The sequence below is a fragment of the Convolutriloba macropyga genome, chromosome 8, assembly GCF_964194025.1.
Source record: "Convolutriloba macropyga chromosome 8, txConMacr16.3, whole genome shotgun sequence".
In the NCBI taxonomy this organism is placed as follows: Eukaryota; Metazoa; Xenacoelomorpha; order Acoela; family Convolutidae; genus Convolutriloba; species Convolutriloba macropyga.
Window position 1 is genome coordinate 49,436,796 of NC_134475.1, and position 25,862 is coordinate 49,462,657.

At 36.1% G+C, this 25,862-nt stretch overlaps 1 protein-coding gene across 1 annotated transcript in view; it reads right to left on the reverse strand.

Annotated features, from left to right (window-relative positions):
- The window catches only part of LOC142344168 (dynein light chain roadblock-type 1-like), a 38,190-nt gene extending 26,559 nt beyond the window's left edge, over nucleotides 1-11,631 (reverse strand). Inside the window, exons 1-2 of the mRNA XM_075395701.1 lie at nucleotides 11,515-11,631; nucleotides 6,480-6,552 (exon numbers count right to left, since the gene is read on the reverse strand). Of these exons, the coding sequence (XP_075251816.1) occupies nucleotides 6,480-6,552; nucleotides 11,515-11,523 (82 nt within the window). The 5' untranslated portion in view covers nucleotides 11,524-11,631. The remainder of the gene's footprint in view (nucleotides 1-6,479; nucleotides 6,553-11,514) is intronic.
- Nucleotides 11,632-25,862: the final 14,231 nt, after the last annotated feature.

Here is a 25,862-nt window from a genome sequence, read left to right on the forward strand (position 1 = left end):
CTCGATGTTTGTCATGAATGCTATGAAGATGTCTTTGATAAGATCTTCTTCTGCTGTTCCTAGGCGGCACTTTGCGCCTAGGGCTTTGAGACGGCAGTGGAAACTTTCAAGTTTTTTCATTTTCTTTTTGTTTGCAGGTGAACAGAAGGAAGCGATCATAAGTTATGTTTCGTGGTCGAGTAAATGAAAGGGATAGCTCGTGGGCTAATTCGAATGCTGTTATGTGATCAATTACTGAATTTGGGAAGCGTTGACGGTAGATCCATTGGCCTTCGGTTCCGAGACTGAGGTAGATGAGACTCCTGACCTATAGGTCTGCCTCATCCCATGGGATGTCGTCAATTATTGAGCCTTTGAAAACGATCGTTTTGCACTCATTTTCCCATTCTACTTTGCGTTAGTTGTTTCTCAGGTCTCTCTCTCTCTCTGTGTTGGGCGTGTGTCTCGTTCTCTGTAGGGGGTCCGTATGTGGGTTCTGCTGGGTATTTGCCTCGGGTTTTTGTCTTAGAGGGGAGTCTACGTTGATGGAATCTTTGGCCATGATTGCCAGTTTGAGGTTTGATGCCCATGTGGGCCATTCTACTGGGGGTTCCATGCCACATTCCCAAAAGAAAGGGATGCCCACTGGGGATCGTGAGATAGGTACTGATGCTGACTGCGCCATGTTGTGTCCGCCAAATCTCGTCTTTGGCGATTGCTATGTTAGGTAGTATGACGCAGTGAAAAGGCTAGCGCCATACTAAATAATTCTTTCAATCTGACTTTCTTTTTCTTGCTAAAGACACCAAGTGCAGTTAGCTTTTGCGCTCCGAACGGAGTTCGAGAATAACAACTGGTACAACCAGGTAACACAAATGAACAATGCGCTAGATACGTATTTACAACTATGAGTGATATGATATAATAACATATTGAGTTTTATAAGAGTTTATAATAATACATTTGGATGCTTTGTTACTGAGTGAGCCAGGTGCTCACCACATTCCCCCTCTGGGAGGTGGTTAACAGTTGGAAACTTGCTACGCTTCTTCGGTTGAGGCATTTTCTCCCATGGCGTGTTCAGGTGACTCGCGTTCGGGATCTTGCGGCGGAGGTGAACAGTCCATGGGTGTTTGCTTTGGGGAGTCGAATGTCCGTGTGGGAACTGAGTGGACCGATGCTGTACGGATTGAGGGGCTAGAGTCTTGCGAATCTGAGGATAGGATAATGATGTGTTGTCCGAATGATGAGCAGTTTGGGTTTACGGTTAGAGTTGAGCTTGGTTGGGGTTCGTCCGATGTGTCCACTAAATCAACGATTGTTGTTTCTTCCGTGGCAGGTGATTGGGGGATGTTGGCGATTGTCTGTTCTACAATGAGTTTTTTCACTGTAGCTTCTGCATGCGTTTTGCGGGTATTGCGCAGCGGGGTGACTTTGCTCTGGTGGATACCGTGCTCCTAGAGGGTGTTGATACCAAAAAATCTGCAGCTGATGAGGATGCTGCAATGATTAAGGGTTTTGAGTGCCCTGGCGCGTGCTCTTTGAAGATTCGAGTTGACTTGTTCTTTTCCAGTTCACTGATGTTAACTGGGCTTTGGCTTATGTTAAAAATTTTGCTTTGCTTTAAAGCGGCTATTTTGGTTTTAGTGATTTTAGTGTTAGCCGTTTTTCTGGCTGCTGAGACTGTGGCTTTCTTTCGGATAGATGAACGTTTTCCCTTTTGGACTGTCCTTGGGGATTTTTTCTTTGTGAGTTTCTTGGGTGTTGTTGTTGGGCGTGTTTTTGTTGTGATTGGGGATATGTCTAGCGAGGAATTTGCCGCTAGGGGTGTTGCTTTGTTGTCATCAATCCGTGTGGAAGTGCCTTGTTGATGGCTTGTAGTAGTTACTGCTGCAGATTATGGTTCCGGCGCGTCTAGTGATAAAGTTGGCATTTGGAGCTCGCTTGTGGTTGGCTGTTCCGATCGGGCTGCTTTGGCTGCCTGGTTCTCGTTTCGATTTGGTTGCTCCGTTTGGGCTCCTTTGAGTGCTTGGGCCTTTTCTGCTACACAGAATTTCTCTATTTTACGTTTAATTCTATTATATTCTCCTACGGCTTTACAGGCGACGAAGTTTATGAGACGGAGTTTCGGTTCCGGTGGTTTTTGGCGTTTTTCGGATGAGATTGCGATATCGCTGTTTCGTATTACAGTATTTTTTCGATTATGTGTGTCGATGGTAATAGTGTGTGGGGTATAATCTACGATTGTTCCGTCTGAGATTATTGACCAGAGAGGTTTTAGTGTTCCTCTGGGTTCGGGATTTTGTCTTCTGATAGTTTTACGTGCTAAGTTACGGCGTGTTTGGTCAGTTATGGTTGTTTTATCTCCTATCTGAAACTTAATTTGAGACGGAATTATTGTACCCTTTTGGGCTGGTCTGAGGGGGACGTCGTCCGAGTCTGACGAATCTAGCGTCTTTGTGTCATCGGATGGGGAGTCATGTTGGGAGGTTTCCTCTGGCTTGTACTGGATATCCTGGTTGACTTCTGAGTTGGTGTCCCGGTCCCAGATTGCTGCTGGCGTCAGGGTTGGGTTTTGGAGTAGTTGTTTGTATAAGTAGAAGGATTTTATGTTGTTGTATGATAGATTATTCGAGTTAGGATTTGTTAGAAGGTTAGATAGTTCCGTGTTTTTAGGTCTACCGAAGTGTGCTTCAAAAGGGGGTATTTTTGTGACACTGTGTGGTATTAGTCTTATTGATTCAATTTTTTCTGATATTCTCTCAGCTATGGTGGTGTTGTCCCACATGGAGTTGATATTCATTGTTGCAAGTCTTCGTTTTAATGTTTGTATTAGGCGTTCTACCATGCCCGAAGCGCAGTGGTCGTGGGTGGGAGAGAAAAAAAATGAGTTTAATATCTTTGTCTTTACAGTAGTGTTCGAAAGCTCTAGATTTAAACGCTTGTGCCTGATCGCAACGTATGCTGCGCGGTATGCCATGAAAGGTGAAGTATTGATTAAGGAAATCTATTGCGGTTTGTGTGTCGCAATTTGTATGTACTACTGCTGATGGATAGGAGAAGCGATTGACCGCGGCTAATATGTAGTGTTCGTTGTTAGGATTTTTTGTGTTTACGATTGGTCCTGCAAAGTCTAATTGTATTTCTTCGTTGGGTTCACTTAGTTTTGGTAGTTGGCCTAATTATGATTTAGGTATTAAAGATTTTAGATTCTTACCTTGGTCCAGGCATTGCCTGCAGTTTTCTGGCCGTATCGCAATCGTGCGGTGTATTTGGGGGAACCAAATAAGATTTTCTAGGCGGATCATCCCAAAGTGGCGATCATCGATGTTTTCGAGAGTTTTGTCAAGTGTTTTTTAGAACGTTGCGGGCATATCTGAAAGTCCGTAGAACCCTTTTATGAACTGGTATGTTCCCGTGGATTTAACCCCGAGGATATTGAAGTTGCAATGTTTTCTGATTTCGGTATGTAAGGGTATTTGGCTATACTCGTATTTAATGTCTATTTTGGAAAATAGGGAGTTACCCGTTTTGCTTTTGTTGTCTGAGATGTATTTAGCTACCGAATCCATGGGGTTGTCAATGGATTGCATCTGATATTTATTCTTTTCGATCGCATCGTTTAAAAATTTAGAGTCTTGTGCTAGTTTGATGGATTGGTCATGTTTTACTGTAATGACTACGGGACTTATGAAGACTTTGTCTGAACATTTTTCAATTTTGATTATTTGTTTTGTGTCTAATAAGTGTCGAATTTCTTTGTCTACTTTGTCCGTTAGGTATAATGGTACTCTTCAACCTTTGTGTTGATATGGACTTATGTCTTGTTTCAATGTAGACTTTGCAATATGGTCATTAGATTTGCCCAAACGGGTGCATAGCTGGGGGAATCTTTAATGATTCTGATTTGTATTGCATTGTCCGGTTGGATATCGTTTATATTTATACCTTTGTTTTGGGAGAGTGTGAATCCGAGTTTTCCGAGGACATCACGTCCTAGTAGGTTGACCGTGTTACCGAGTTTATCACCAGGATTTCGTTGTTGTATGTCTCCCATTATCCGGATCTTAGCTTCAATTGTATGGCTCCTGTAGTTGGAATCTCGATGTTGTTGAAGCATCTGTATTTGACTGGGCATTCGTTCGGGTCTTTCCATTCGGCGGATCTGCATTGTTGTAATATCTTTTCTGCTTTTTCCTTGCCTATAAAGCTTCTTGGACTGCCTGTGTCTGCGAGCCAATCGATTTCGGTTCTGTACGAGGTTGTTCTTATCAAGATTTTGTCTGATAGGTTGGGTGAGTATTTGCTTGGTTGTTCTTTGTTGAATGTTTTTGGTTTATTGAAGTTTACCGTCGTCCAGCCGTCGAACACCTCTTGTATGAAGAATGTGTTCTCGAGGTCTACGGTTTCTTCATTATTGTCCGACTGGGTATCTTGGAATTGGATTGGCGACGGTTGGTTTTGTGTTGTTGCTCTTATGTTGCGTACCCGTCGAGTCTGAGGAATGCTTTGTTGAGGTGTTATTTGTTGGGTCTGCAACAGGAATTTTGCGGATCGGCACATTTTGCTGTAGTGTCCGATTTTTTTGCATAGGTTGCATTGGACTTTCTTGGCTGGGCATATTTGTAGATGTTCCTGTGTCAACTGTATTCCATATCTTCTACATGGGTTCGGGATAGTGGTGTTGCGTGGTGGTTGGAAGTTCCGTGTGGGTATGCGGGGTCGAGGTGTTTGTTTGTATGCTTGGTTTCGCTGATTGGGTGTGATGTGGGATATTTGATATAGGGGGTTTAGGGGATTGCGGTTCAGTTGTGTGTTGATCGCTCTATGGTTTTCTTGTCCACGTTCACGATTGAGTGCGAATTGTAGCACTTGCTGTGCGGTTCGTGTTTCCATTAGTAATTCCCGTTGTATCTCGATGTTTGTCATGAATGCTATGAAGATGTCTTTGATAAGATCTTCTTCTGCTGTTCCTAGGCGGCACTTTGCGCCTAGGGCTTTGAGACGGCAGTGGAAACTTTCAAGTTTTTTCATTTTCTTTTTGTTTGCAGGTGAGCAGAAGGAAGCGATCATAAGTTATGTTTCGTGGTCGAGTAAATGAAAGGGATAGCTCGTGGGCTAATTCGAATGCTGTTATGTGATCAATTACTGAATTTGGGAAGCGTTGACGGTAGATCCATTGGCCTTCGGTTCCCACACTGAGGTAGATGAGACTCCTGACCTATAGTTCTGCCTCATCCCATGGGATGTCGTCAATTATTGAGCCTTTGAAAACGATCGTTTTGCACTCATTTTCCCAGTCTACTTTGCGTTAGTTGTTTCTCAGGTCTCTCTCTCTCTCTCTGTGTTGGGCGTGTGTCTCGTTCTCTGTAGGGGGTTCGTATGTGGGTTCTGCTGGGTATTTGCCTCGGGTTTTTGTCTTAGAAGGGAGTCTACGTTGATGGAATCTTTGGCCATGATTGCCAGTTTGAGGGTTGATGCCCATGTGGGCCATTCTACTGGGGGTTCCATGCCACATTCCCAAAAGAAAGAGATGCCCACTGGGGATCGTGAGATAGGTACTGATGCTGACTGCGCCATGTTGTGTCCGCCAAATCTCGTCTTTGGCGATTGCTATGTTAGGTAGTATGAGGCAGTGAAAAGGCTAGCGCGATAAGAATTAACTCGTTCAATCTGATTTTCTTTTTCTTGCTAAAGACACCAAGCGCAGTTAGCTATTGGGCTCCGAACGGAGTTCGAGAATAACAACTGGTACAACCAGGTAACACAAATGAACAATGCGCTAGATACGTATTTACAACTATGAGTGAAATGATATAATAACTTATTGAGTTTTATAAGAGCTAATAATAATAAATTTGGATGCTTTGTTACTGAGTGAGCCAGGCGTTCACCAAAATAATAATAATAATAATAATAATAATAATAATAATAATTATAATAATAACAATAATAATAATAATAATAATAATATTAATAATAATAATAATAAAAATAATAGTAATAATAATAATAATAATAATAATAATAATAATAATAATAATAATAATAATAATAATAATAATAATAATAATAATAATAATAATAATAGTAAAAATAATAATAATAATAATAATAATAATAATAATATTAATAATAATAATAATAATAATAATAATAATAATAATAATAATAATAATAATAATAATAATAATAATAAAAATAATAATAATAATAATAATAATAATAATAATAATAATAATAATAATAAAAATAATAATAATAAATTTTTAAAAGTGACATTTTAAAAGTGTTCCAAATTTTAACATCGTCAAAAGGACAATTCTCAATTCCTCGCCTTTGCTGCGTCTTTTGATAACGGAATCTATAACTTTATGTTGAAAGCTGTAAAACATTTTTTGACTGAGAAAGCCTATTAGAGAGCATTCTGAGAGCAACCGTGTTTGTCGTCACAATTATATAGTGATATAGTATAAATCTATAAATCTAATTAGACTGACCGTGATAGTTGATGACCATTACTCCAAGAACTCCACTGTGGTTTTTGATCCGATCGAAGGTTGCCAAAGCGTCCTGAAGAAAAAGATGAACAACTCGTACTCATACAGCTAAACATAACTATCACAAAATATAATTTTAACTTCCAAAAAAATGTTGTTTCTAAATAACCGAAGGCATTTTCAAAATACACAGCAGATCAATAAGGAAAATTCAAAGTAGCTTCATTTGTTTCATGCTGTTCAATGAAACACATCAATAAGAGGAACTGCTGAAAATATTTTGCTTTGTATACAATGCTTGCAAAGGCAGATTGTACATAGTTTTCCTGAAAATTGAGTAGTTTGCCATTAACAGCATTATAACACACACACACACACACACACACACACACACACACACACACACACACACACACACACACACACACACACACACACACACACACACACACACACACACTCACAGACACACACACACAAACATACACACACACACACACAACACACACACACACAAACACACAACACACACACGCATACACACACAAACACAGACACAAACAAACACACACACACACACAACACACACACACACAAACACACACAAACACAAAAATAACACAAACAACACAAACACACAACACACACATGCACACACAGACACACACACAGACACACACACACAAACACACACACACACACACACACAGACACACACACACACACAAACACACACACAAACACACACACAAACACAAACAACACACACACAAAAACACAAACACACAAACACAAATACACACACAGGCACACACAGACACACACACACACAAACACACACACACAGACACACACACATACACACACAGACACACACCCACTTAGACACAGACACACACACACACACAAACACACACACACAACACACAGAAATACACACAGACATACACCCATTTAGACACAGACACACACACACAAACACATACACACAGACACAGACAGAAAGACACGTAGACAAACACACACACACAAACACACACAGACACAGACACACACACACACATACAAACACAGGCACAAACACACGCAGACACACACGCAAACGCACACACACACACACAAACGCACACACACACACACACGCACACAGACACACACATACAAGCACATACAGACACACATACACTCAAACACACGCACACAGACGCACGCACACGCACACACACACAACACACAAAAACTCTCTCTCTCTCACACACACACAAACACACACAAAAACGCACACACGGACACACAGACAGAAACACACACACACACACACACGAACACAAACACTGAGACACACACAGAAACAGACACACAAACACACACACACACACTCAAACACTCACACACACACAAACAAACATACACACAGACGCACACAAACACACGCACACACACACACACACACACACGCACACAGACACACACATAAAAACACATACAGACACACATACACTCAAACACACGCACACAAGCACACGCACACACACCTACACATAGACCTACAAATGCAAATACACCTACACTTGCACATACATATACACATACACATAAACACACCCCAAACACATATATTTAGAAGCTTGGCAACTCAGGAGATTTTTGCTTAACTTTTAGTCCGGCAACAAAACACACAGTTTAAAACTCATACCCCGAATAAACGTTTTCCCGTTTGTAGCAGGTTATTGATCTAATTGTTTATCTGTAGATTTCCCCGGATATTCTAATTTCCACTGATTCCAATTTTATTGATTGACTCTTTGAAATAAAATGGAAGAATCATCACGACGTTCTGCTCTATTTGTCAACCGATCACTTACATATCTCTGTGGCGGTTCTGAGAGAAGCGAAGCGAGGCAACTGTTGTATGACCAATCTTTTTTAGCCTTCAGGAAAATTCATCGGACAGATTTTTGCGGCCAGGATTACCGTTATTGTTTAGACAAAAACACTCTAATCTTAGCAGTTTTGCATGATTAACCCACTCAGGGATTAAAAACTTATAAGGTTAGAATTTTCTGGATAAATCGATATCTTTCGATTAGAATAACAACTATTTCACTTTAATCCGTGCATTAAGAATAAGTTTTTGCTTTCAATTTGAGTTTTTATAAAACTAGCAAATAGCAGCCATTCTAAAGTCAAGGCACCATTTTAGCTGATACTTCAACAAACGAAATCGAGACAAAATAGAATAAAAACTGTCGCTCAATACTTCTCAAAATTTTCTAAATAATATTGAATCTCTTTTTTTTTCAATTATCTGAAATCGAACATCTCGGGTAGCTTAACATGTTCTTCACAAATTTATTAGATACGTCAACAACAAAATTTTGAAAAAAAATATGGTAGTCGGCATATTGTTATACAAGAAATAACAGCTCGCCAATTCCAATGTTCAGAAATTTGGAACCCGTAAAGATAGATGTTCACTAATTTTCGATATTGCTTCCAAAAATTTTTTGAAAGTATGTTTCTTTGAAAATTGGAATTATTTTCTCAAATACAAAATAAAACCGAAAAATTTTCCTTTTTTGTATCACTAAGTTATATCATAAGCTCACTGATCAAGAATGAATGATCACCGTTTTCGAGAAAAAGAGCAATGATCTTTTTATATTTCTCTAAGCAGGTAAAATTAGTTAGCATCAAGTGTCATTAGATATATTTTGTTTGCAAAACGTAATTTCTTTTACAGTTAGTGGCCATAGGAGTTTTTAAGCCTGTCCATTGATGACTACTGATTAGAATTGAGCAACACAAAAGTGATTGTAAAGACACAAGTTTCAATAACAACAGAACCTTTGGAGTGATTTCTGTGAACATTTCATCGTTTTTCCTTTAAATTGTGTTCTTTTCCCACTATTTTTCTGCTCTGCTATGAATAGCGAGACTTCTGCTGTCCTACAGCTGAGCTGTTTGACAGATTTTGCTTTGAAAAAATTGACTTTAAGTATATGAATCAATCAAACTATTTTTTAAAATTATGTCCGTCATTTTTAATTCTTTATTTGTTGTAGTCAATGAAAATGTTTTGAACTTGCAGTTGGACTCTTGCGTACATCTTAGAATTTTTCAATACACTATTAAAAAACTATCGAGAGATTTTTTGTCTCTTTGTATTTCATTTTTGTTGAGTTTTTCCTGTCTCTGCTTGTCTGCTATGTGTCGCGCAAACTTTCCTGTAGTTCTTTTAGTAAGCAAGGCTAGTGAGACTACATTAGTTGTCAACTTTACTACTAAATTGTTTACAATTAAATAGTTTGTTTACACTCTGCATTGACCAAACTGATATTCTCTGCTTAACTGTTAATTTTGTCTGCGGTAACTTGTATTTTTTAGCTTTCTGAAATGTAAATCAGGACTTCTGCTACTTATCATCAAACCGAAGTTTGTCTCGTTTTACTTGATTTTGCTGCGTTTTCCACATTTTTTGTAAATTTTTGTTGATTTTTTGTTTGCCCACTCTGCTGAAAGTGTTTTTAAATTGCAATTGCTCATCAAAACAATCTAAAATGAACAAATGCTTCAAATATAAAATGGAAATCAAAACTAGAAACAGGACCATTCAGGAAAGTAATGTTCTAGATGCCCGCTGCTTCAAATTTGCTGTAATCGGACTTAGTTACCATGTCGAACATTCATTGCTATTGGCACTAGTCCCTGTATCTTTTTAATAAAAGGGTCTTTTCCGTTTGTGGCCGGGTTTGCTACAGAGCACGGGTCATTACATAGTAACTCATTATGTAAAAAACTGGCACGTGCGATTGGGGGTGCAAATAATATACGGCCAGTAAAACGGGGGTGTGCAAATGGAAAAATATTCTTAGGAAAAATGAGTGGGCTTAAACGCAAAAAGCCTTATAGCAAGCTGTTTCTGAATTTTCTCGGAAACAATCAAGTTTTTCCGTATTTTTTCCCGATTGTGGTCGAGGGGAGTTTTTTTCCATAAAACTGCTGCTTCATTATTTTAGTTGGAGCTGGCTACTAAATATTATTTTTATTATAGATAATTAATTTAATTCACTAAAACTTCGAATTTAAAAGAATTTGATTTTTTCGCTCAGTCGATAAAATTAATATAAATGCTCCTCAAAACTGTTTGATATATACAATCTAATATACGCCTTTTTCTTGATTTATTCGATATCGCACTGAGAGACAAATTTAACGTTAAGATTGTTTGTAGCATTAAAAGCTCACTGATTAACTGATTGAAAAGATAATTTTTTACGAAGAATGAGCTTTATATTTTCTGAAGGATCTTACATTTAGCATATTATATTTAATCAAAATTATTTTTCAGCAAGTAAGTGCACACAGAGAGTGAAAAAGTAGGCAATGTGAAAATTTTTTCGAAAACTCGAACCTCAATTTTTCACGGAAGATGAAAAATATTAAAGTTTTCTTCAACAGTCGGTACAATTTTTAAAAAGCTTTTCAATGATACATTTTTATTTCTGCGTAAAATAAATCGTAAACCAATCGGTTGACTTAACATAAAAGCCAGGGTACCATTAAATTCCTAGCCCCAAAATAAATTTGGAGGATGGAAAAAATTCAGTTTTCAAAACTCCTATTTTCAAATATCCGAAATAATCTCACATCTCAGAAACTTGAGTTCTCACTTAGTACTGTCTGCACAAGGTTGTATAAAAACTTTGAACATGTCGTTTTGGATTCAATCAGCTATTTTTCTTGTTCTTTTTAAAACTGTAACTGCGAGGGAAAGATATCAAGGTCCCGAAAAGGATTCAAAATGGAAGATATTAATGGCAACTCAGTCTTGGATAAAATGATGCATTGATTTTTTGTCTTACGGAGTTCAATATTGGTTCACCAAAAGTTTGCAAAAATGGTTATTGGAAATTCTCACTCAGATTTCTGAATATCCTCGCTGAATATACCCTCTTCTGAATATATATAACCTAAAGGATACCGACAGTTTTTTATGTCCAGCTTTTAAGATGGCAATTATTTTGGTACGTACGTGAGTCATATTGCAGCAAACAGATGGAAAAACTGGTTGGTAAGAGTTATTGTGTGTAAACAGTGAGGAAAGAACAACGTAGAAGGCCTATGGCTGTAATACGCACGTGAAAACTTTATTCAATCTCATTAAACTTTAATTACAGAGAGCAGGTGATGGCTAAAATGATATATTAAGTTGCCATTATTGTAAAAACTGTTTCAGTAAAACATTAAATTGGGAGTTTCCTCTAAAATTTCCAAATTTTCATTAAGTGCTTAAAAATCATTTATAACATCAAAATTTGATTAAAACCAATTATTTTCTTTGGTTTTAATTTTCCCTAATTTTTTCTAATCATTTTCTCTATATTTCTCTAATTATTCTGTAATTCAACAAGATAGTTCTGAGCTTTTAATCCAGATTAAACATTTTTTATTGAAATACATGCGACAAAGATGTGTTCGTGTGACCAAAATCAAAAAATATCAATTTCACGGAGATTATAATTGTTTCACGCAGAACATAAAAGTATGGTGATCAACCACCTCAACATTATTAGATCCGTTCTGCTAACTTTACTTTCCGATTAGAGAATAATTCTAACAATCTTCAGAAAAAGTTGTCAAAAAAGTTTTAAGATGCGGGCGACAATTTAAAATAGCTGTACAGAAGTCCCCAAAGCGGAGATAAATCTCTTTTAAGCATACTTTTTTTCACATAAATAATGAATAAGCTCCTCTAACCATAAAATTGCAATCGATGGCAAAACCTTCGCCCCAATTAGAATAAATGTTTTCTAAAGATTTAAAAAACTTATACACCTTGTGATCAATGTATTAAACGGCTGCTAGCTTTCAAACTTGTTGTTCGTTTTACATTGAAAGAGTTAAAATTTTCCTTAGGAAATCTAAGTTCAGCAAAATTTTCTGGTCACTTCCATTTTAACAGTTGCAGAAGATGTTTCATGACAAATATCGTACAGAAGATTAAACTTATTGCAGCTTTGCGTTAATACTTTCATCACAATAGGGGTCTGCAATGATGTGAAATGCACCTCAAAAGTTTGAAAATAAACAAAAATAAGAAAAAACAAATGAAATGCAAACAAAGTTAAAAAATCGTGTGACATTTTTACGGTAAGCATTGTTAGTGATAGGTTAGTGATAACAGCAGGCAAGTTTCAACCCTAATTGTTTTGTTCAACTCTAAAAAGCCTAAAATGACTCCTGAAACTATCAATTTGTGAAAGAAAATAAACTAAACTAAAAATTTGGATTATAACACAGAGAAACAAAAACAAAAGACTCTCTTATTCAAGTAAAGTCTTAATAAAAGATAGTTACGTAGAGAAATATAGTTTTCAGGCATGCTCATAGAGACCACAAAAATTCCCATCTGAAACAAATTAATTGAACAACAACAACTTTTTTTTTCAATTGAAAACAATAGCAATTTAACTAACATCTTAGAATATTATCGTTAAAAGAAACTGGAAAAAACTCCATGGACGCATTTCTTGTCCCCCCCAAACCAAATTTTAACTGGGATTCAAACATATACAACCCCATAGCAATCGCACGACAAGAAGACAGACACTCTGATCTGTTCCAAGTCAATCGCGAACCAACACCCTAAAAACGCTTCATTTTGCAAAACGTATTCAGGGAAGATTTCCTAGTAGTGGCAACTTTGAATGATAAAACCCTCCAAACAACCAACCATCTAGTGGAACAAACGGACGGGGATCATCTGAAAGCCGTAAATAATTATTATTACAAAAAATAATATTATATCTGAAAGCCGTAAACAAATATAACAACGACCTCGCAAAATCTCTACTTGTTGTCTACAAACGGGTATTTCCGTTCCAGCTCCAAGTTTTAGTAGTCAACGCATTACATCGGAATCATCCGAGTCATGTACGATTGCATTGCCCTGCAATTTTTATCTGTTGTCCACAGACACAGCGCTCAATCTCCCAATGGACCGAAAATTGTCACCTGTATCTCGATAAAGGCAAAAATTAAAATAACTATTTTCTGAAAACGACCATTTAGGAGCACTACTCCGCTCCGAATTTTGAACCGAACGAAAAATCCTAATTGGATTTTTTTGGTCTTATACAAGATAAAACTAATCCGAATAGCAATTACTACACATTAGCCTCAGTGGACATATTCTCCAGCTACCCAGGTTCTTTGGTACACACCAATTGTAATAAGCATGTCAAGCTAGAGAGTTGAAAACAATACTGTTCATCTCATGATATTCCGCACAGCATTGGCTGCGACCGAACACATGCTTTCAAACTTAGAATATTCGAACAGTTATTTAAGGACAAAAAATAAAATTTGTCTTCTGCCCGATTAAAGAGCAGAGGGCCTCAGGAATTGAAGAGCGCCTAAAACAAAACCTTGCGTCAATGAACCTGTACTCATCGTAGGATAATTCTTTCTAGTGCAAAAAATAGCGACACTAATCGAATCAATCAAAATCATGCCCACTCGGGTTACTAAGATAGTTCTGAGCTTTTAATCAAGATTAAAGCATTTTTATTGAAATAATTGAGACAAAGATGTATTGGTGAGACAAAAATCAAAATGAAATCATTTTTACTAAGAGTACAATCGACTCAAGTTGAACTTGAAAACATGGTGATATATAAGCTTAATACTAACAGTTCCGTCCTACTAATTTCACTTTCCGGTTACAGAATAAATGTAACATCGTTCAGTAGAAACTGTCAAAAAAATTATTAGATGTGGTCGATATTTTGAGATAGCAGTAAAGAGGTCCCAAAAATGGAAAAAGATCTTTTTTAGGCGTACCTTATATCACCTAAAAAATGAATAAGCTCTTCTAAACATCGCAATTGTTGGATTCTTGTAACTTTTTAAGGAAATTTTCTTCCCACTTAAGATGAATATGTAGCGAAATTTTTAATAATTTACACAATCTGTGATTAAGGTATTAAACGATTGCTAGTTTTAAAAATTTTTGAGCATTTCATTTGAAGGAGTTAAAACTCTCCCAGGAAATTGTAAATACTTGCCCAATTATCCAGTTGCTGCCATCGTAACAGTTGCAGAAGATGTTTCATGACTTGTTGTAGCTATGCGTTAACATTTTCATCACGATAGGGGTGTGCAATGATGTGAAATTCACTCAAAACTTTGAAATTAAAAGAAAACAACAAAATACAAAAAAAAATGCAAACAAAGTTAAAAATCGAGCGACATTTTTAACGGTAAGCATTGTGAAGCTCAGTGATAACAACAGTCAAGTTCCATCCTTTATTGTTTTTTCAAATCTGTGGAGTCTACAGTAACCCCTGAAACTATCAATTTGTGAAACCAAATCAATTAAAGGAAAAAATTTTGATAAAAACACGGAGAAGCAACAACTAAAAACTCTCTTTTTCAAGTAAAGTCTTAATAAAAAAGATAGTTACCTTAAAAAACATAATTGTTCAGGACTTTTTTGATTTTGGGATAGTCAGAGAGACCATAAAAATTCCCATCTATTACAAATTAATTGAACAACAACAACCTTATTTCTTTCAATTGAAAAAAATAGCAATTTAACTAACATCTTATAAGATTATTGTTAAAAGAAACAGGTAAAAAAAAACTCCATGGACACAACTCTTGCCCCCCAAATCAAGTTTTAACTGGGATTCAAACCCATACAACCTCAGAACATTCGAACGACAAGAAGACATACACCCCGCTATGTTGCAAGTCAATAGCGAACCAACACCCTAGCAACGCCTCATTTTGCAATATGTTTTCAGCAAAGATTTCCTAGCAGTTGCAACTGTGAAAGATAAAATGCTCTAAACAACCAACCAACTAGTGGAACAAAGAGACGGGGAAAATCTGAAAGCCGTAAACATATATTATTACAAGAAATATTATTACATCTGAAAGCCGTAAACATATATAGTAAAGACCTCGCAATCTTCCCTACTAGTTGTCTAAAAACAGCTATTGCCGTACCAGCTCCAAGTTTTAAAAGGCAACGCATTGCATGGGACTCTTCTGAGTCAAGTAAAAGTTCATCGCACTGCCATTCTTATCTGTTGTCCACAGACACAGCGCTCAATATCCCAATCGGCCGAAAATTGTCGCCCAGATCTCAAAAAAAGCAAAAATTAAAATCACTAATTTCAGAAAACAACCACCCAGGAAGAATACTCCAAAATTTGAAGCAAAAAAACTCCAATTGGCATATTAGATTCAGGGGACATATTCTCCCGCTACCCAATATCTTCAGTACACACCAATATTAATCAGCATGCCACAATATAAATTCTAAAAAAATACTGTTCATCTCATGAAAGTCCGCACAGCATTGGTTGCGACAAAACACAGGCTATCAAACTCAGAATATTCAAAAAATGGTTTAAGAACAAAATATATAAATTATCTTCTACCCAATTAACGAGCAGAGGGCCTCAGAAACTGTAGAGCGCCTAAAACAAACCCTCGCGTCAATGAACCTGTACTCATTATGGGATATATATTTTCCTAGACTAAAAATAGCGAAACTAATCGAATCAATCAAAAGCATTCCTACTTGGGTTAATAAGATAGTTCTGAGCTTTAAATCAATTTTAAACCATCTCTTGAAAATAAATGAGACAAAGATGTGTTCGTGAGACCAAAATCAAAGTAAAATCAATTTTACTGAAAAAACAATTGTTTCAAGCAGAACTTAAAATCATGTTGATATATCAGCTCAATACTAACAGGTCCATCCTACTAATTTCACCTTTCAATTAAAGAATAAAATTAACTTTTTTCAGTAAAAACCCTCAAAAAAATTATTAGTTGTGGGCGACATTTTTAAATAGCAGTGATGACGTCTCTAAGGCGGAAAACATCATTTTAGGCATTAACATTTTCATCACGATAGGGGTCTGCAATGATGTGAAATGCATTCTAAACTTTGAAATTAAAAGATAAAAACAAAAAACAAATGAAATGCAAACAAAGTTAAAAAATCGAGTGACATTTTAAACGGTAAGCATTGTGAAGCCTAGTGATAACAACATTCAAGTTCCAGCCTTTATTGATTTTTTTTTAAAATTTCTGTGGAGCCTACAGTGACTCCTGAAACTATCAGTTTGTGAAAGGAAACCAATTAAAAGAAAAAGTTTTTATAAAAACACGCAGAAACAACAACTAAAAACTATCTTTTTCAAGTAAAGTCTTAATAAAAAAAAGTTACCTTAAAAAATATAATTGTTCAGGACTTTTATGATTTTGGGATAGTCAGAGAGACCATAAAAATTCCCATCTAAAACAAATTAATTGAACAACACCAAACTTATTCGAACAATGGTTTATGGACAAAATATATAATTTATCATCTACCCGATTAACAAGCAGAGGGCCTCAGAAACTGTAGAGCGCCCAAAACAAACCCTCGCGTCAATGAACCTGTACTCATTATGGGATCTATTTTTTCTAGATCAAAAATAGCGACACTAATCGAATCAATCGAAAGCATTCCTACTTGGGCTACTAAGATAGTTCTGAGCTTGTAATCAATTTTAAGCCATTTTTTTAAAAAATAAATGAGACAAATATGTGTTCGTGAGACCAAAATCAGAGTAAAATCAATTTTACTGAGAAAACAATTGTTTCAAGCAGAACATAAAATCACGGTGATATTTCAGGTCAATACTAACAGTTCCATCCTACTAATTTCATATTCCGATTAAAGAATAAATTTAACTTTCTTCAGTAAAAACTGTCAAAAAAAATAATTGTTGTGGGCAATATTTTTAAATAGCAGTGATGGCGTCCTTAAAGCGGAAAAAGATTATTTTAGGCATTAACATTTTGATCACGATAGGGGTCTGCAATGATATGGAATGCACTCAAAACTTTGAAATTAAAAGAAAATAACAGAAAACAAATGAAATGAGAACAAAGTTAAAAAATAGAGTGACATTTTAAACGGTAAGCATTGTGAAGCCTAGTGATAACAACAGCCAAGTTCCAGCTTTTCTTGTTTTTTTTTCTTTTCTGTGGAGCTTACAGTGACTCCTAAAACTATCAATTTGTGAAACAAAATCAATTAAAGGAAAAAGTTTTAATAAAAACACAGAGAAACAACAACTAAAAACTCTATTTTCAAGAAAAGTCTTAATTAAAAAAAATTCCCTTAAAAAATATAATTGTTCAGGAGTTTTTTTATTTTGGGATAGTCAGAGAGACCATAAAAATTCCCATCTATTACAAATTAATTGAACAACAACAACCTTATTTGAACAACGGTTTAAGGACAAAATATATAATTTTTCTTCTACCCGATTAACGAGCAGAGGGCCTCAAAAACTGTAGAGCGCCCAAAACAAACCCTCGCGTCAACGAACCTGTACTCATTATAGGATCTATTTTTTTCTAGATCAAAAATAGCGACACTAATCGAATCAATCAAAAGCATTCCTACTTGGGTTATTAAGATAGTTCTGAGATTGTAATCAATTTTAAATCATTTTTTCTTAAAATAATTGAGACAAAGATGTGTTCGTGAGACCAAAATCAAAATAAAATCAATTTTACTGAGAAAACAATTGTTTCAAGCAGAACTTAAAATCATGGTGATATATCAGATTAATACTAACAGGTCGATCCTACTAATTTCACTTTCCGATTAAAGAAAAATTTAAAGGTCTGCAGTAAAAGCTGTCAAAAAATTTATATTAGTTGCGGGTGACATATTTAAATAATATTAATGACGTCCCTTAAGCGGAAAAAGATCTTTTTAGGCATACCTTATATCACCTAAGGAATGAAAAGCTCTTCTAATCATTGCAATTGTTGGTTTTTTGTTTTTTTAAAGGAATTTTTCGCCCCACTTAAGAGAAATCTGTACCAAAGAGTTTAAAAAAATACACAACCTGTAATTAATTCAATAAACTATTGCCAGTTTTAAAGTTTTGTGCATTTTAAATTGAAGGAGCTAAAGCTCTCCTAAAAATTTCAAAGATTAGCTCAATTATCCGGTAAAGATTAGCTCTTCTGCCATTTTAACGGTGGCACAAGATGTTTTATGACTACAATTTTTCAGATGATAAAACTCTTTGTAGCTATGCAATAAAAATTTCATCACAAGAGGGGTTTGTAAGAAAGTGAAATTACTTTGAAAATAAACGAAAATAACCAAAAACCAAAGAAATGCAAACAAATTTAAAATTCAAGTAACATTTTCAACGGTAAGCATTGTGATTTAGTGATATCAGCAGTCAAGTTCCGGACTTACTTGTTTTTTTTTCAACAGCAGAGAGCCTATAAAGAGTTTTAGAACTAACAATATGTAAAAGGAAGTCAAAAAGAGTAAAAAAAATTTAGATTGAATTACGCCGAAACAACAACAAAGAGCTCTTTTTCTCAAATAAGGTCTAGCTAAAACGGATAGTTAAATAAAGAAATATAGATTTTCAGAACTTATTTGATTTAATGAAGCTTAAAGAGAGCCAAAATATCACCAATCATCTGAAACAAAAAAAATAACAACAACATTATTACTTTCAGGTGAAAAGAATGGCAATTTAAGGAACTTTGTATGTATTATAATTGTATTTTCAAAAATCTTGAACAGAAAAAGCTACGGAGACATACCTAGCCCACTCAAATCTAGTTTCCATTGGGATTCAAACAAATACAACCACAGAACAAGAAAACTTCGAACCCCCATAAAAGAAGACAGACACTCCGCTCTTTTCCAATTCGATAGCGAACCAACACCCTAATATTGCCCCAACTTGCAAAATAAATTCGGCGAAGATGTCCTCCCAGAAGCAACTCTGAAAGATAAAACCCTGCAAAAATCGTCCAATTGGTGGACAAAAGGGCGACAATTATCTCAAAGCGTAAACAAATAATAATACAATCTAAGTAAGACCACGCAATCTTCCCCAAATCGGTTTTATCCGAGTCAAGTACGAGTGCAAGGCCTTGCTAATCTCATCTGTTGTCCCCAGATACACTGCACCAGGCCTACCTACCAGGCCAAAAATTGTCGCCAGAGTCTCGACCAAAGCAAAAAAATTGCAAGCACTGATTTTAAAAACAACCACCTAGGAACACTATCCAACCTTATCAAGCAAACGCAAAAATGCAATAGGACTTGAATGGTCCGATACATGATAAGTCTGATCCGAATAGCGATCACTACATATTATTCTCATTGGACAGATTCGCCCGCTACCCAGGCTCTTTAGTACACACCAATCGTACGAACAGCTCTGTAAAGCCAAAAATACAAAAATGTTCTTCTCCCCGATTAACAACCATTGTGCTTCAAGAATAGCGGAGCGTCTAATACAAACTATCCTGTCAATGAACTTCTACCCATTATAGGATAATTCAACTCCAGCCCAAAAAGTATAGAGAATAATCGCATCAATCAAAATCATTTCTAATTGGATCACTAAGATCGCTCCTTTTGAAGCACACTTCGGCCGCCCATTTAATACCAAGTTGTCCAACATGCTAACCAAACCTGATTCCAAGAAATTTACATACAATAAAATTGAATCCTTCTACATAGATGGACGACTCCTGCAATACCGGGTTCTCACCCAATCAGCAATCTGGGACAAGGACACAAATTCAGAACACAATCTGATTATCCGCTACAAACGCCGACGAACCTCAACCCCTGTGAACCCACACTCTGAATCGGACCATGCCTCACGCTGATCTCTCTAAAAGCGTACAATAATTCTTTCAAAATTCAAATTAAAAACGATGACAAAACAACAGCTGTGGATCAAACAAAGAAAAATATCGCCGTAAAGTTTTAAGAAAACCCAACCCTGTACCTAGAGGCTCGTTAAAACCTTCTTTGCTTAATAATACTGGATGGAACAATTGTTAGTTTTCCCCACACTGTAACCTTCGATACACATAATAGGAAAAACGCCGTATTACATACGACCGAATTAGCAGTCTCAAATTAAAAGTCTCCTGAAAAGCCAGAATTTAAATTACGCTTAACAAATCACGTCCCCTGCAAGCCGTAGGAGATTGGAATCAAAATAAACGTAAGATAGAAAAATTTTGTTTAGCAGAAGAATTGGTGGAAGTAGCGAATCAAAAAGCAGCCAACCCAGGACCCTCCGCATCTTCGCCCCCCAAAAGACGTCCCAGGCACATCCTCAAGGTTACCTGCAGTGAGCTGATCTCATCCAACTCTTGCTTCGTCCTCGTACATGGTTTCTCCGATTACGCAGTCCACATGAAGCAGTTCCCCAAGATGAAACAATTTGAGGAAACCAAAGTGTCCCCAAAGGGGAAAGAGAAAATTTGTGATCAAGAATCTGCACCAGTCGCCTACAAGACTCAATGACTCATTTTTGCTGACAAAGGTCAAAGCTGCCGCTCTTTGCACTTCCCAAGTATTCGCATCCTTGCAGAAAAACCTGGAGTTTATAGATTCTTAAATCTAGTCCTCACTTGCGAGTACAAAAAATCGGCGGTCCAAGTAAGCATTCTAAACCGCAAATTGTGTAATTTTCTTCATCGGCGGCAGAATTCATATCTACTTCGCCTCCAGGACAACGACAACGTTCAAAATTTTCCATCTTTTTTGACAGCCCGAAAACAGCGAAAATTGCCAACATGTTACAATGCAAATGAAAAATAACAGCATTATTTCTTTCAACTGAAAACAATAGCAATTTGAAAAGCAAATTTTAAAGTTATTGTTTCTAAGTTGAACAAAAAACATTCAATATAAAGAAAAACTATGCACACAAAGATAACCTCATTTGTCGCAAAAAATTTCTCCAGCTCCAGAAATATGAACAAAAGACAAAAAGTAATTATATTATATTTTCCAAAAAAAATAAAACTTTCTGTTCCTAGAAGCAACATGAATGCTTCATTTTTCAATTAGAACTCGAGAAAAGATAATAATCTATCATTTGATAACAATGTTCTTCCAAAGAAAGGAAATTGGTCGAAAACTCACGATTTGAAGAAATTCACTGTCAAAAAAGCCTCTAAATTTATCCTCGGAGAAATATTGTTATACTGGCTGAAATATTAGAGGCATAAGTTACAAAAACTCTTCATATCGCTTGTTTTCGACTCTATCCTTTGTCAAGCAAAAAATGATCTTACAAAACAGACAGTGTAAGAAAAAACCTATATATTTTTTTAAAAAACAACATTGGGAGCAACATACATTCGAATGTTTCTGCATGTAAAAGTCTAAAAAACAAAAAAAATTGGGAATGCAATTCAGCTTGTGCCGTTTTTGCTGAATTTTTTTTGAATTATCCAAATTTGAAGAATTAACGGGCATTTCGATCGACTTTGCAATTTGATTTGAAAAAATTTTTTCTCGGTTTTCTCGCTAAAAAACAAATTATCAATTTTTTTGTGAAACAGAAAATAACTTGTTGTAACTAAATTTTAGTTATATTCTAGACGCCCATAGAACTGTCACTTTTCTACTTGTAGTCAATAGTAAAAAAAATCGAGTATCTAGTACAAAGCTGTCCTATATATACTAGGTTTAAGAATGGTGGCCACCCCCCCCCCCCTTGTGCCACAAATCCACCCCCCCCCCTGCACCACTTCCTTGAACTCCTTTTCTTTTTCCCTTTATGTGGGCATCATCGCCGTCTTCACCGTTTGCGGAGGCATCACTGCTTTGAACTCAATTTCCTTTTCCCAAAATGTGGACAACATGTGTTCGTAGTTCACAGAGGATTCTGCTTTTTGAATTGATTGTAAGTTTCAAATGAAATAAATGAGTTGGATAACCGCAACGAAGTATTGGGGAAAGAAGATCCTGTATGGCGGTCAGCCCCAGCCCCAGCCCCAGCCCAAACCATGCCCATGCTCATGCCCCCGCCCCAGCTCCAGCCCGAGCCCAATTTGGTAACAAGTCGTTATATTTTTCTAGGCATGGACGCCAGTTTTCATACATTTTAATGCGATTCCACCATGTTCGTAATTTATTGTTACAATCCAAAATTTCAATTTTTATCAATTTTGTCTGATCAAGATAAAAACCAAGTTTTGAACTGTCAAGTACAAATTCATGATTTAACAAGTTTTTCTGAATTTGTTTTGCTCATAAAGGCCTAAAATTAGGCTGCAAAAAGACTGATTCAGAGCTGAGTTTTAAAGTTAGTCTGTGAATGTAGAGATTCAGCCCTGAAAACTCCTGGGACTATAGTCCGGGGGGACAATTAGCCTGTAATGGAGAAGTATTTTTCCCGGGATGTAAATGGGCTTTTTAAAGAAGCAACATGCCATTTGTGATTTTTTGCAAATTCTTTTGACAAATTCGTCCTTACATAAATGTGTTAAGCAACTCTATATTGTCTACCTGAATTTTTGTTTCTACACTATCATGACCGTCTACCTGACGACATGCTTGTACATGTTTCAAGAAATATTCTCCGTTGAGCTGTGAACAACACTTACGATTTTGTGAAGTACGTTATCAATTATTGAAAGATATTTCTCACATTAGAGTTATCTGGCTGTAATAACTCATGCCTTCATATTCAATCAGATTTCACATTTTACGTACGTGAATTGTTTGCACTTGGGCGCGCTTTTTTTCTTCTTGTGTGAAACCCAAGATGCTTTGCCATAGATTAAGCGATCCTCACTTAATTTGCTTTCAAGAGGCTACACAGATCTTTCCCTTAAGCAAAAGCTGCATAGATTGCATATGTCCATATGCAGGACGATCTCGTCAATTTAGGTAACTTTTTGAAAAGAAATGATTCGTAGCATCAGGATTCCGGAAGATTTAAAGCAGACAAAAATTATCATTAGGCAAACATATTTATTTAGACGATCAGAAATTGAGTTAGTGAACAAATATGACTATGATTTCTTGTTATGAGAGAGTTATTCACTGTATTTGAAAGAAAACCATTGAAGCTTTTCGCAACCCTAGTTATCAAGGAAATTTTATCCCAATTTTATGAAAACCTCAATAATCTCTGTTGACACAAGAGACTTTTCCCAGACGTTCTGTGGTGATAAATTTATTGCATGTAATTCCCAAACTGCGTGAAATCTTTAACAGGGCTAGGACAGTTGTTCGAAAGAGAGTAAAATCGAAAGCAAAAAATTTGCAATTAGATCTGCAATAAAATATATTCAATAAGTTGAATTGGTCAGTTACATGTAAGAAAACACAAGTGCTATGGCTTATATGTTTGCTCGTGATAGTTTTTTTTTCGATTAGAATATATTGATATCAAGTCGCACGGACCACAGAGGCATGGCTAAATAAACGAGTACCTTTTTTAAAACTCAGTTTTGAATGTAAATGTTGTTTTAATTGGAATATATTGGAATATAACATGAGGTTTTTCATTTTTATCTTACCAACGGTCTCAATTTTTATCAAAATGTGCCACTTTCGATGTACTGTCCTTTCGATTTACTGTCTGGTCACAATATTTAACATGTATTTGTTCTTTCGTCCTTCAAAACAGCAGTTTGAGTTGCTCCATGATCGAATATAGAGCATTGAATAGTTTCACAAACAACTGTACGATTGTTTTGAGGGTCTTGTGTATCTTACCCTAACGCATGAGTGACCAACCCAACAAGCTTGGGAAAGGGAACAAATTTTGGGTAAATGTTATACCGCCGATTGCCGCATTGGCCGACAGCCAAAAAAATGATATTTTGCACCCACGACAACCCGACCGAAAACCAATTGAAATTGTTAGACGATCTGGTGATATTTGGACCAATCAGATTAGTCCGCCAATCAGAATTGAGCTGTCGGGTAAACTTTTTGGGTGAACCACCCTGTCGGCCAATATTGCGATCATCTGGTTTACCACCAAGTTTCTTCTAAACACAGACTGTTTAATTACTAACATAGATTACAAAGTTGGTATAAGATCGTGAGAATGAATTCAGAACCTATCTTTTAGTTTGTTCAGCTGCACTTAGTATAGTAATACGTGTAGTAATATCCATTGGTTTTTATCTTGAGGACATATGTTGAGTATTTATGGTATGAACAAACGGCTGTTCTGTTCAACTGTGAAAAGCGTTTCCGAAATTGTAAAAATATACAACATTTATAAGTTTACATTGAGTTGTAAGGAGAGAGGTTGGCCCATTTGCCGATGCTTAAATTGGCCGACAGATACGAGACAGCCGAGAGCCCTTTAGTCTATTACCGACGGCTAACTTGCAAGGTTGTCATAAAAATGTAAGAGTCTTGCAAGATAGCGTCCGAGTACTGAAAAATTTTGTCTGGTCGAATTGAAAGGTATTCAGATATGCTGATAAGTAAACAGAAACGAGGCATTCATCATCGCTGTGACGTTTTCCTTTTTTCATCAACAGCTAAAATTTCAGAATTTTCTAAAAAATTTAGACTGTTTTTATCACAAAGCGTCTCAATGCCGATTTTATGAGATAAATATACAAAATTATAAATTTTCTTTCCATAATGAGAAAAAAAATTTCGTTTTCGATTAAACTGGAAAAAAATATTTTTCTATTTAAGCAATACATCAAACTATATTGCGCCTTCTAACAGCGTTCTGACATGGATAAAGTTCACCAGAAAATTCAAGTTCTTGTTTAGATTTGATGTGGTTGTAAGCGTCATGTATCTAATCCAAGTTGGGTTGGGTTAGGTTAGTTTTGTTTGATGATAAATTTTAGAGTGGCAATTTATTTGTTCAGCTGGTTACCATTCCATAAATTTCCTTCAAATCTTATTATTTCAGCCTAGTCACACAGACACTTTTAGTCTGGAAGGTTGAAGTGAACGAAATTCATTTTAAACAATGCCAAGTCAGTTGTTTCTTCAGCTCACATTTAGTCATAATATTGAAGTTACTCAAAATAACGGGATTGAACAAAACTCTCATGAAACCGACCAGACTGAGCTAAAAAAAACTATCATTTTTTTAAGTTCACCAATTGTTGGACTTTTTCCTCAATTTTGAACTTATGTTTAAATTTTACTCAAATCAAAGAGCGCTTTAGTTTGAAAAATATTTTCAGTGAACGTTTTGATCAATTTGATTTTTCGACATTTTGCACAAAATTTTTGAGAATGAGTTTCATTCATAACTCCTTCTAACTTTCTGTCATTTTTCGCAATTATTTTGGTTTTTCTTCTGTTTCAAGTGTCGGCTTATTGATCCCATTCTAATTAATTATAATGGTCATGTTTTGAACGAGCTTTCGAAATTGTACGACTGGCTACTAATGAATTGAGAGTTTTTTTTTCTGAGGAACAAATGTACTTATGACTTTCCCTTTCCTCAGCATTTTTTGTGGTAGCGGGATAAAACATTTTATCACACAACATGATGCCACTATTCCTCGTTTAAGGAA